The following is a 14,487-nucleotide window of genomic DNA, read 5'->3' on the forward strand; positions in this document are numbered from 1 at the left end:
AACCACGCTTTTCCACAAAGTGACACTAGATATTCTTGTCAGAGAAGAAAATGGGGCTGACCCATCATGGCATTTTCTTTTATTTTCTCATGCTTTTGGAGGCATAAGAATAAATACCTATGAATAGACATTTCTCCAAAGAGGATATAAAAAACAGCCAACAAGCATATAAAAAGCTGCTCAGCATCACTTACTATCAGAGAAATGCAAATCAAAACCACAGTGAGCTGTCACCTCACACCCATTAGGATGGCTATCATCAAAAAGACAAGAAATAGTGTTAGCAGGGATGTGGAAAAATGGAACCCTTTGCACTGTTGGTCGGATTGTAAAATGATACAGCCACTATGGAAAACAGTATGGAGGTTCCTCAAAGAAATAAAAATAGAGCTCCCAAATGATCCAGCAATCCCACTTCTGGGTATACACTCAAAAGAAGTGAAAGCAGGATCTCAAAGAGATAATTGTACACCTATGTTCATAACAGCATTATTCACAGTAGCCAAGAAGTGGAAACAATCCAAATGACCATCAACAGATGAATGGCTAAACAAAATATGGTATATACATACAATGGAATATTAATCAGCCTTGAAAAGGAAGGAAATCCTATCACAGGCTACAACATGGAAAAACCTTGAGGACATTTATGTTAAGTGAAATAAACCAGTCACAAAAAGACAAATACTGTATAATTCCACTTATATATCTAAAGTAGGCAAATTCGTAGAACAGGAAGTAGAATGGTGGTTACCCCCAGGGGCTGAGGAAGAGAGGAGGAAGAGGAGTTGTTGTTTAGTGGGTATAGAGTTTCTGATTTGCGAGATGAAGTTCTGGAGATCTGTTTCACAATAATGTGAACATACTTAACACTACTGAGCTATACACGTAAAAGTGATGTAGGATGGTAAATTTTGTGTTTCTTATCTCAATAAAAATGTGTTTAATAATTTTTTTAAAAGAATAAATATTTAAATTCCACTATCCTATCTGAGTGTGATTTAGCCCTCATAACTTGACTCAAGGCCTTTTCATTGTAGTCTTCTTTTTTATTTTTTTTTAAATCAACCTCAGCTTCTCACTGGAAGTAAGTTGAATGTCTTCCTCTGGGCGTAAAAATGAGTCTCATGCTTGTAGCTAAGGGAATGAAGGATTAGAAATTCATCTCGTAAGTATGTTTACAACATGTAAAAGAAAAAATTCATTGGTTATTTATGCATCTGTTGTTAGAAAGCTGTAGATTTCTGTCTTTTTCCTATAGAATTTTAAGTGCCATATTAAATCACATTATTTAGTGCCAACAGATACCCTCAGAATTATGTAGTATGAGGGGTTTAAAAGGAGAGAGTACATTTTCCCCTTTTTTATAGATGATTTTAAAATCCTTACAGGAGCATTTATTATATTCCCATTTACCACCACTGAGTCTCATCAGTCTTGAAGGTTTTTTTTTTTTTTTCAATTTTCTTATATGCCCATTTTCTTTTGGAAGTATCTTGCTTTTCCTTTTTAAATTTGAACCTGAATATTAAAACAGATGCAAAGGAGAGTACTACTTACACATAAACTCTTGAACTGCATTTTTATCATTTCCTCTGTGGAAAAAACCCAATTGTATGAAATTGATAGCAACATTTTAGTATATCCTCGGGTCCCCTGGGAAAAGCAATGTGCTTAGACAGATGATCTGATTTTATGGGCACATAGCTGAAGTCTAGCACTGCGCATTTGTCTTTATGCTCCTACTTTTTTCAGGGACTATGAAAACACATTTAGGCAGTAGTTTCGCTTTCCAACAATGGACTGCAAAGCCTTTGACAATACATAGCATTTGCATTGCTGTTTTTCATGATGCACATCAAAGTATAGATCACTTTCAGCAGAGAATCTTAATCTCAGCTTGTTAATAAGAAAACAGGGACCTTAGTATATGAACTCATTTTATTGTCTACCCTCACTGAGGACTGTGATTTGGATTCCACTCAAATATGAATTAGTTTAAATGTTGCTCTGCTGCGACTGTTGAATTTATTCATTATACTGTAATATTTTACTTATGAAACTGCATTTGGAAATCCTTTGGTGTATATCAGGATGAAATTACAGTGCTCAGGGATATTGATTATTGCTTGTAATTGCCGTCATAATAGCCAACAATTCTCTGTCTTTCTTTGTCTTTCTTCTACCTCTTAATGATATACCAAACCAAATCAATATCCAACATATGAGGCCACTTACATTGTCTCAAAAATCCAATTGTTCTCCTTCATAAATATGTAAAGGATCGAAGATTTTATCTCCCAACATTGAATAAAAGAGCCACATACGGCTCGGTTTCTGTTTTATCCTGTAGGATCATATCAGAGTGTTGCTGTATAGGATCAGTTATACCTTAAGTGACATTTTATCACCTCCAGAGAACCACAGAGCCTTGGTGGGGGAGATGGGGAGGCTTCTCCACCCTTCTGTCTGTAAACTGCTACACTTCTCGCTCACTAGTAAATTAGATGGCCAAAGGGAAAACATAGGCTGGGAGAGCTAACCAGACATTAAAGAAGAAATCCACCTCCTTATGACATGGAGGTTATTATTTCAAGGACTACAGAGGGAGTACAGTCAAATGGAAGGAACACAATGCAATGAGTCACTTTTTCAATAAAATATGTTTATTCTGATTTCTACTAGATATGGCTTCTCCATTCTAGGGTACATTCAGTGCCTTTAGAAGCAGCAATAACTCCTTTACATTCTTAATGACTAAAGACTAGCTTCTTTCTGATGGTTTCCCATTCACTCAAATTGTTAAGACGGTCTTTAAAACTTAGTATGAGAATATGTGACATATAGAAAAAAAGATTATGTATTATGTAGTACTGTTTGAGCAGATTGTATTTATTTAGCCCGGGTCAGTTAACTCAGGAGATTAGAACCTGGTGGTAACCCAGTGAAGACTGTAGGGTAGCACAGGGCAATGGCAGTATACTATTTTGCAAGTCCCTGATTCCAAGTACATTTATACCATTAACTACTGATGTTCCTTTTAGGTAATTCACTTTCGTTCTCTGGACCTCCATCTCTCTAAATGCAAAATGAAAGTGTTGGGCTGCTAGATGATTTTCTGAGGTCTCTTCTAATTCTGTGATTCTGTGACTACCGCCCTCACATTTTTCTCATTGGTCCCAAAGGAAACCAGGGGAAAGTGGGCCTCAATCCAGTATCACCCACATGCCAAAATCAACCCAAAGCAGGCTTCTTCTATACCCTACAAGGCCTGGATTCAAAGTGCCTTCAGGTGTCCACAAACTATATAACCATGGTATAGTATACTTTAATGTCGTGGTTAAAAGCAATGGCTCTGGAGCCAGACTGTTTGGGTTTGAAAGTCAGCTTTACCAGTTTGTAGCTGTGGGACCCTGAACAAATTACTTAACCTCTCTGTGCACTGATTTTTCTCATTTATAAATGTAGGTACTTACTGTAATGAGGTTGTTGTGAAGATTAAATGATATAATGCTTTATGAATTATTTAGAACAACGCCTGGCACAAGTTAGCACTTACTGTTACCTCTTATTATCATTATTATGATAACTACTATCTTTACCACTTTGATTCTACTAAGCCTCTTTTGGTCTCTGTTTCATCATCTGTAAGTTATAATAATAATATCAACCTCACAGATATATGAGGATCAAAGTATTGCATCTAAAGTGCCTACTTTGGTGCCTGGCCTTACTAGGTGCTCAATAAATCATGTTCACATAAATAGAACCAACTATGCATGTGGTTGCTCTTAGTCACTGCATTTTTTTTCCACTCATCCCACCCCCAATCTTTTTGATACTAGTTACAAGAACAATACAAGCTCAGGAAAGAAACCTTCAAAAAAAATACCCCTGCTATCCAAAGGTAACACAAATTATTATTTTTCCATGAGCATATATATTTTATTTTAAAAATTGTATTCTATTGCCCATTCTGTTTTGAAGCCAACCTTCTTTAATTTGGTGATATCTGTAAACACTTTTTCTAGTGAATAGATACTCTATTACAATGCAATTTGTAATGGTTGTATAATATTCTGTGTTTATAAAATAATTTACTTATCCAAATATCTATTAGTGAGCATTTGGGTGTTTATTTTTTGCAGTTATAAATAACACTGCACTGAACAATTCCTTATGTGCATTGTCATACACATCATTTCCTAATGATAAATTCCCATAGGCATAATTATTGGACAAAGAATATGCATATTTAAAGTCTTGATACATGATGCCAAGTTGCCCTCCAGAAAGGCTTGTAAATCTACTCTCCCCTCAGCAACCGTGCCCTTTAAGTATCATTTACCCTTATGATACTAAAGCAAAACTGTAATTTGGATATTTTTTCAATAACATTCATGTAGACAGTTCTTTTTTCCTTTAGACATATATGCTTCTGTTCTTTAAAAATGGAAGCCAGAAATCAATCTTAAAATATTCTTAATGATTTATGCATTTGGGCATATGTGACACGTACAAGATGATGTTGGCTCTTTGCTTAGTGGAGGGGTCTTGTGTTGTTTACATTAAAATGTAGTACCAGAATGTGTTTTGTTTAGCAGTGCAGTTTACTGCCTTAGGTGGCACAGTAGAGTAGATTGAGGACTTTGGAGCCCGAATGACTTGGGTTCCTATTCTGGCTCTGTTATTTACTTGCTAGGTGGATTTAAGCAGGTTACTTAACCTTTTTAGGCCTCCATTTCCTTAAATACACCATGAAGATAATAATACAACCTATTTCATATGAGTGAAGACTAACTGAGATAATGCATGTTTAGCACAACACACAGCGCTTAGCACTCAAGTTAAAGTGTATGCACAAAAACACATTTTCATGGCATCTCCTTCCATGTGAATAAGTCACTACTGTTTATGAAATATCCATATTACAGTAGTCATAAGCTGTCAATAATTATCCTCTAGAAATTCAAACATGATAGCAGCATGAATTTCTAGGACAGGCAAAACTAATGCAGGGTAGAAAAAAATGCAAAATAGTGGTTGCCTCTGGGGTTGGGGATAGGGATTTACTTAGAAAGGCAGGAGGGCACTTCCTGGCATGATGGAAATGTTCTGTATCTTGACAGGGGTTTGCTTTGCACCGGTGATTGCATTTCTCAAATCTCAGCAAATGTACACTTAAAATTTGTGTGTTTCATTGTGTGTAATTTGTGTGTCTGTGTGTGTGTTTGGGGGGATTAGGTTTTTCATTGTGTATAATTTTTAAATTGAAATTTATTTACATGTAACTGTGTAAGTTTAAGATGTACAACATGTTGATTTGATACATCTATATATTTCAATACAATTACCATTTGTAGTGTTAGCTAATACCTCTATCACATAATTATCATTTCTTTTCTGTGGTGGGAATAATTAAGATCTACTACCTTAGAAAGTTTGATATTTATTATATATGCATTATTATTGTCTGTAATAATACTGTGCATTAGATCTAAGACTTATCTGCTAGTTGCAAGTTTGTAAGCATCTCCCCATCCTCCATCTCTCAGCCGCAGGTAACCACCACTCTACTCTTTGTTTTTATGAGTTCATGGATAGACCTTGAGGATATTGTGCTAAGTGAAATAAGTCAGACAGAGAAAGACAAATACTGTATGATATCACATATGTGGAAGCTAAAAAAGTCAAACTCATCATGTATAAATTTTACATTAAAAATCTGTTAAAAAATGTTGAACTCTAGATAATAATATGAAGGTTGAAATATGTGAAGGAAAGGGCACTGATATATGCAACTTACTCTGAATTGCTTTAAAAAGTGAAATAAAATGCTTAAAAAAAGATGGACTAAGACAGGAATGGAGTAATGGATAAGTAGGTGGTAAAGAGTGCAGTCATATTAACTATAGAATCTAATTGAGAGTGTATGTATGTTTTGGGTAAGTATATGAGGGTATATGTGTTATCATTTAAAATGTTTATTTGATGACAATCTTTTAAAATTTGAATTTAGCATTTTTAAAGCCAGTGATGTTCAACTGGAAATCCACATCCAACTTACCTATGAAGTTTAATTAAAATACACATGCTTAGGACCTACCCCAGATTTCCTGAATCTCTTTACTTGATATTCTTTTGAGTATATGTGTGTTTATTATAAAATTCCTTCATTTGACTGTGTGTTGGCAATTTCTATAATAAAATATTGGGTGAAAATATATCTATACAAGCTAGTCTCTAAATAAAATACTGGTCTCTAGGCCATTCACATAACCGAAATGATACTTCTCTTTCTGTTTTTGAATCAACTCTTCTTAAATTTTCATTTAATGAAAGGGAGCAGTGTAGTGAATAACATCAAATTTGGAATGTTAATGCTCAGAGTTTGAGAACTTCATTAGCCAGCAAGTCAGGCAACAGAAGACCTCTTTCTTCCTCTTAAAAGTCTAAAATAGGAAAACAAAAGGGAGACCACCAAGGGCGCTTCAGAGTTAATTGTTAGGTATATGAAGATTTTGTTGAGTTCCTCCTAGTCCCCCTGTGTTTTGCCATAGCATGATTATATAAAATTAGTGAAGTTTGCATTTTTGTAGCAACTGGCTTTGGTTTTTTTTATAGCCCAAACTTTTGTTTCCTTTCTGCAGGCATTTCCTGTTCAAACATGGATCTGGTTCCTCGGCTATCTTCAATGCAGCCAGTCAAAACTACCCTCTGACGTCCAATACCGTGTACTCGCCCCCTCCCAGGCCACTTCCTCGAAGCACCTTTTCCAGACCTGCCTTTACCTTCAACAAACCTTACAGGTGCTGCAATTGGAAGTGTACGGCATTGAGCGCCACTGCAATCACCGTGACTTTGGCCTTGTTACTAGCCTACGTGATTGGTAAGCCCTTTTTCCACGCTTCAGTCTTCTTCTTAGTCAAAGTCTTGTTTTGCTTGTGGCGGAGTTGGGGACAGGAGTTTCTCTCTACTCTGGGACCTACAAATTTGAACCAAGGCTTAGTATTATAAATAACAAATGGATTTCTAATTAGGTTTTGGGTTTTTTTTTCTTTCCCCTTTGGTACTTCCTAACCTTAAATACTGCTGAGGAGAGTAAGAATTGCTCTTTGAGAAGAAATATTTATACTACTAACACAGTCTTATTGATTGCAATTACTGTAGTTAACCATTTTCCTTTCAATTAAAAGGTTGTTATGGTTTTCTCATTAGAAGTCATAAGTACCAATCTACAATAGCTTCTTAAATTATAGTTAAACAATAATCCTGCTACCGGGTTTTCCCGTAGCAATTTCGTTAAAGTAGTAGTTACTTGGAAGCTATTGGAAAATCCAGCACAGAATTTCTTTCCAAGAACACAGAGTTTTACACTGGGACTGAAAAAAATATATTCTTATTTTCACTAGGTAAATGGCTACAAAATTGTATGGTTACTATGTTTGGGAAGGTAGAGGAAAAAATAATAGTGAGGCACACTTTCCACTTTTTAGAAAAATATTGTTCTTGAGTCATCTTGATTAAAGGCACCCTCACTTGATAGCAAATCGTATAGATTTTTCTGGATGGCATTTTATTTTGACTGAACATTAATTTCCTTGTTTGAGTGGGTCTGCAGTCTAAAATGTAAATTAACTTAAGAAACATGTATTTTGTGGAAGCACTATTCCTAGAAGAATAGCAGATCATGGTAGGAAAAAAATTCTTTCTAAGTATGTCACCCGTATCTTCTTTTCAGGTTTAGCCTGATTTCCTAATTGAAGGGGAATTACCCATGAAGATAACAATAAATATGATTCTGAAAGATAGGTTAAAAAGGGATTTAGAGTTTCTTATGATTATAGAAAATAAGTTTTGTTGATTCTGATTTATTAAAAATGTGAACAATAAGAAAGTTCCCATAGGCAGTTTTTTATAAGAGTCATAGAACAAAGGATGGTAAGTAAATAGATATATTTTGTAGGGGAGTCACTGATAATATCAACAGTATAGGTTTGTAGGCTAAATTGATGTTCATGATTATCTCTTTTATATTTTCTTCGTGCAATCTGAATATATTTGAACAATGCTTCTATTAAATGTGGGTAATATTAACCTATAATATAAAAAAACGTGTCTTTTATCTCAGACATTTCAGGACAACCTAACGTGTAAGTTTATTTGGTTTGTAATAACCTGTAATGAAAAATAATGCTGAAGGAATGGAGGTGGGAGATGAAAAAGTACTGTAATATAAACAGGATTTTAATATGGAATCATTCAAAAGAAGGAGTCATTTGAAAATTTTAAATACATTAGAGGCCCTTTAAAGTGTTCTGGTTCAATTATGAGAACATCTTATAGGTTATCTTCTATTAACTTTTACTATACAGAGAGATAATATTTTGGATACAAGACTTCGCCTCTGTAATAAACAAATCCAGGTAATAGAAACTCTTTCTTAATAGTTTTATACTGTGTTCAAACCTATGTTTCTATTTAAATTTATTATATGGCCACTCATATAAAAATTGTGTTATATACCCTGAGACTTGTTTAATTAGATTATATATTCATTTTGTAAGTGAAAGTAGAATATTTCAGGTATTTTAGGGCTGCCTTTTTAATATGGTAAATAATGGCATACATTTGCTATGACAGTAAGGCAATATAGGGCAATGGTTATGAGCATGGACTTTCAGACCTCTGACATTTCTTAGGCATGTTACTACCCTGGGCAAATTATTTAACTTTTTAAGGCCTCCATTTCCTCATCTGTCAAATGGACCTGAAACAGTACCTATAACATGGGGTTGTTATAAGAATTAAATGAATTAATATAACTAAAAAACTTGGAATAGTACCTAAAACATAATAAGTATACTATAAATGTTAAAATATTATTATTGTCGTTTGTACCACCATTATCTACATAATTTTTATTCACTATGAAAATTCACTGGTTCTCAGAGTTAGCCATTTTGTTCATGGCTGTATCCTAGCACCTGGCACATAGCAACCCTGCTGGTAAAAGTTTTCTGAAAATAAAATAAATTATGCTAAGCACTTGACTTGTATTAGCTCACTGTATCCTCCAAATAGTCCCTAAGGGTAGCTGTTCGCATTAAATATGTTTTATAGATGAGGAAACTGAGGCACAGCCAAGGTAAGAGGTCACATGGAGATCACATTGAAATTGTGATCACATCAACAAGTGAGGATCCTGAGCTTTAAGCCAGAGCAGGCTGACTCTTGAGCGCCAGGCCTGGCTGCCCTTCTAGCTTGGCAGTAAACTTTGCAGCTCATTTACTTCTTGGTCTACTAAGAAATCCACCAGACAATTTTTATTCTTATTAAATTAGATTTACCAGGTCATCCATTGCAATGGTTACTGCAACCAGGATTTGTGGATTGGTGAGAGATATCTATTGAAATCATTTACTGTGAGACTTTTTAAATGCAGAAATATCAGGCTAAATGCTAGCACAGTAGGTTGAATGGGTTCAAAATGAGGAGATGCTAATGGCAAACACTGTAACTTTGTTCTGAGTTCCGTCCTGACCTGGACATCATGTGGCTTTGGATAAATCAGTTCAAATCTCTTCCTTGACTTACCTCATCTGTGCCATATCACTGACCACCTCAGAAGGGTAGCGTAGAAATTCATAAATAGGCATTCAGGTGAAGGATGTTACATAAAAACTGTAACATACTAGATGATTTTTAAATGGCTTTCTGTGGTTGAAATAAAAATGTATTATATTTCAAAATATGAAACCATTTCACTCTCAACTCTTGCTGAGTCTGTAAGAGTCATCTTTTTTTTTTCAATCCCCCTTTGCAGTTGCTGTATAACCCAAGTAAGATCTTTCACTGAAACTATTTACTGCTTCTGTTTCCCGTGCAAATTCCTTTCTGCTATTTCATTTTCCTCTATTATCCATTATACATAACCTTTAGATACTAATGGCTGTATGCTGTGCTGCCCTCAATCCACTAGGGGAAATCACATCGATATCAATGGGACATCAATAGACGTTCTGTGCATTATGGCTCTGTAAGTGGTCATTGGAAAGCAGTGGAAATCCGGCACGTGACAAGTCAGAACTGGTTGTTCAGGCAGCCAGCCCCATCCCCACATCTACCCACTATACCTTTTGGGTCAGCAAGAAAATACTTCTTTGAATAAGTTTTGAGGGCATAAAATTTGGTGAAGGGAGGCATGGGAAGATACTGATTATATGAAGATATTATGGAATGGCTATTGTCATCACTTACCCATAAATCTGTAATATTCTCCATCTGAATCAAAAAATATGTCCTTATGCTTCATCATCTCTGATATTTTGGCATCAGGGATGTATCAGTGCCAGTCAGAAGCACATTTGCTTGAATTTACAAATAAGCCATATGAAGTAGTAGTCAGGAAGACGGATGACCATATGCAAGACATCAAGAGAAGGCGAGGTTAAGGTACTTCATCAATGGTTGTGAAGGGCACAAACTCGGCTTCTCTGGTAATCGCTGATGTTTTGATCAAGTTTCTCCACAGTCAGCAGTTTGTATAAGAGGCAGTAGAAATTCACCGACAATAGAAACTCACAGGAATACATTGTGCCCCAGGTCAAATGGACTGTTGTGTTGAATGAGTTGGGGAGTAGGGATTTCTGGCTCTGATACCCAGTATCATCAGTTAATAATATCAACATTCCTTTTCTTTTGCCATGAAATTAGTAGTGATTCATAACACCTTCAGGGAAGGCAGGTAGTGTCCAAAGTCTACAGATGAAATAAGTCCATAAATCTTGCCATGACGTACTATTTAACCCACATGTACACAGTTGACCAGAATGGTTATTAATACAGAATTAGAAGAGATAGAATATTGAGCCCAATTCTGTGATCAAAAGTTTAGGGATGAAACTTCAAGAGGGCAAAGGGTCTACACTGCAGCAAAATTGAGTAACCGTGATTTTAGTGCTTTCTTCTGCCTCCTTTATACTAGTCTAAATTGCCCTACTTTTGGGGGTTTTTATTACAAGGGAGGAAGAAAATGCTGAAAATGATCGAATAAGATGAGCAGAGTGTGTTTATTTTGCCTCCCTCATAAAGAAAGTGCAAACACCTCACAGTACAGGGAAGAAATAAAATAGAATAAGGCAAACTCCAAAATTGTGATTTTGGAAAATTCAAGAACTTAGGTTTTTTTTTTAATGGAGAGAATAGAAATGGGTTTTTTTCCTCATCAAATCTAAATACACAATGCCCCTTCACACAAAGTTTACTAAATATAGATAAATATGCTTACCAAAAACCTTCTCTTTCACTTACTAGTAACTTCATTAATACCTCTGTGCCTCGATTTATATACACTTCCTCTATAAAATGGGAATGTTGATAATACTGTCCTCATGGATTTTCTTTTTAATTAAATGAAATGAAGCATGTAAAACACTCAGGCCATTGCTTAAAAGATCTAAATAAGATTAATGCTTGTTATTAGCAGAACAGGATTATTAGTAGGATTATTAATTTGAGCTGGGGTAAGCATAATGAGCATATAATTTATCCCAACATGAACTACTTTTGTTTCCCTTCTTCCCAAATTCATCTAGAACCATTTTTTTCAGAGCTGGAATGTCTGCTTCATAAGAATCCTTGAATGGATTTGTTGTTTCCTTCTGTCTGGTCTAAAATGTCTGTAACTTTGCCTTTATTTTACTAATTTCCCTTTTCCTTGGTGTTTTGACCCTTCAAATCATTTTGTGTTTCTCTGTCTGGAGGCCATATCTAGGTTGGAATACATTTTCTTGAAAATGCATTATAGCTTATAACATTCAAGAAGTGACTCAGCATAAAATGTTAAAAAGCATTTTACTTTATCCCATAGACCATTATCAATCCTTTTGGTGTCATGTTTAATACTTATCACTACTTCCAGTTCACTTTTGTGGACCCATTTATGATAATAATGACAGTTTCTGCGTTAGCATTGACTTTGCCTCCTATGTATGAATCTGCCAACTTTCTAGCAATCTCTCTAAGCATGGATCTGGAAAATGGTGGTATAACTTCAGTCTAATGATAAATCTGCCATCCACGCATTTATCATAACTCTTCTCTAAAAAAGATTTATATTTTCATCTGACGTCACGTTTTTGGTGTAATATGTCCTATCAGTTTTATCCCCACTGTGTTAAGTGGCACTTTTACCTGTCATAAACAAAAGTATAAATTCAATCCAAATTAAACATGCTAAAACGACAGGAAGAAACTGTGTCACATATAATTAATTTCAGAACCATGGTTAGCACCTATTACTGAAAATGAAGGCATTTTAATGAAAGGCAGATACTATACTTTTTTTCTTGGAACTCTAGCATGCTGTCATGTAAGACATGGAGTAAAGAGAGAAAATTTCTTGGGTGAATGAGTAATGGATATTAAACATATGTCTTGCATCAAGAGATTATTTTTTTGTCTCAAGGAGAGGTAGTCATCCTACTAAGTACTTCCTTCCCATACACCACTGTCTATGCTGGGTAGGGAAATTAAAATGAGGCTTTGTGGAATAGATAAAGATCCACTGGAAGGCATAGTAAAAGAGGACTGGACAGCACATGAGTAATTTTGGAGCTTTACATGCTTAAGAAATTTTATAACAGCAAGAATCAATCTTGCAAATTCAGGAAAAAATTCTCTCAAGAAGTCTCTTTCAAAGTAAATAATTTGAATTCTCTTGCATAAAGAAAATCATCCAAATTATATATATAATACGTATATAGATATGTTATATGAATATTTTTAGACCCACATTGCATGCATAAGTCGTTAAGCTATACTTACTCTGCAGTGAATAAGAATAAACTAAATTAGAGCAATGGCTTTGAAACAGATGGCAGGTTAACCCATTTTAAACTTCAGAAATGTGACAGAATTTTCATATAGAACAGTCGGTGAGGAGGGCCAGGATCGCCAGCAAAATATCTGATTTATCACTGTCAAAATTAAGTGACATCTTACAGGGTGAGACACATTCATTTGGAGCTTAGCAATGTTCCCTTTACAGAGAGGTGAAAAAAATAATGTTTTATTAAATACAAATATATTGGAAAACCTGAGGCAGTATGAATGGAGGATACGGGGAGGGTGGTGGGAAATGAAGACAGTAGCAAGAGCAGATCATGGAAAGCATTTCAAGTCATGGTAAGGAGCTCATAATTTATCCCAGGAGCAAATGGGAAGTTTTTTTATGGTTTTTCATTTGGGCAAGAAAATGATTTGCTCGGATTTACATTTAGAAAAACCACCTAATGGCAGTATGGAAGTTGCAATTGACAGACAGGATAATAGGGGTCGTGAAATTTAAGTCATGAAGACAAATTAGGAGGCTATAATAGTAATCCAGATGAGTGATAGTGAGAGCATCAACTTTGGAGAGTGGAGAAGGAGAAGATGGAATCAAATATTTAGAAGATAAAACACGCTTGACTTAGTGACTGATTACACGTGGCAGGAAAGACAAGAGTTGTTGTCTGGCTTACAGACTGGGTAGCTGGCGATGCTGTTAGCCAAGATGGACTATAGAAGGAAGAGATTTAAGGATTAATATAGACATACAGGTCAAGGTACTTAGTAATTATTAAATATCCAGTACTGAAATTTTAGAGGCATCTACCTATTGAGGACACCAATATCATGGGAGTGGAATAAGGAAAAAAAGAGCATAAAGACTGGAACTCCAGGAAATACTAATATTCAAGAAGGCTGAGGACAATCTGGTAAGCAGACTAAGAAGGAACAACTAGAGAAGTTGGAAGAAAATTATTAGATGGTGGCAATAAAACAGTGGTCCACAATATTGTCTGGAGACTACTAGGGATCCCAATACCTGTTGGAGGGTCCACAAAATAAAACTATTTTCATAATACCAGAAAGACATCATTTACCTTTTTCTCCATAATTCTTTCATGAGAGTACAATGGAGTTTTCCAGAGGCCACATGATATGTGATACCACAATTGGTTGCCTACAAAAGCAGATGTGAGAATCCAGCTATCTTCTATTAAGTCAGACATTAAAGAGATTTTCAAAGATTTAAAACAGTGGTCACTCTTCTAATTTTTTTGGTTTTGTGAAATGTAGTTGTTTATCATAAAATATTTATGTTAAAATGTAGTGATTTATTGTTACTCAATAAATTAATAAAAAATACTTGTAAAAGTTATCAGTCTTAATTTCTAATATAGTAAATATTGATAGACACAACCTACATCCACATCTTTTTGACATCTTCAGTAATTTTTAAGAGCAAAAAGAGGTTCTGAGACTAAAATATTTATAAATGGATGAGGTAGGAAGGCCAAATAGATAATGTTTCAAAAAGAGCAATTAAGTGAAAAAAGGACTATTTATTGTTTGCACCAAGGTGGAGGCTTACAGGGCAAGTGCAGCAAGAATACAAAAGGGATAAGGAAATTATAGTTGCTGATGATAAAGTTTTTT

At 35.1% G+C, this 14,487-nt stretch overlaps 1 protein-coding gene across 1 annotated transcript in view; it reads left to right on the forward strand.

Annotated features, from left to right (window-relative positions):
• TENM1 (teneurin transmembrane protein 1) overlaps positions 1-14,487 on the forward strand; it is a 631,171-nt gene that overhangs the window by 354,661 nt on the left and 262,023 nt on the right. Inside the window, exon 7 of the mRNA XM_032474729.1 lies at positions 6,651-6,889. Coding sequence (XP_032330620.1) covers positions 6,651-6,889 — 239 coding nt within the window. The remainder of the gene's footprint in view (positions 1-6,650; positions 6,890-14,487) is intronic.

The sequence above is a fragment of the Camelus ferus genome, chromosome X, assembly GCF_009834535.1.
Source record: "Camelus ferus isolate YT-003-E chromosome X, BCGSAC_Cfer_1.0, whole genome shotgun sequence".
Classification (NCBI taxonomy): domain Eukaryota; kingdom Metazoa; phylum Chordata; class Mammalia; order Artiodactyla; family Camelidae; genus Camelus; species Camelus ferus.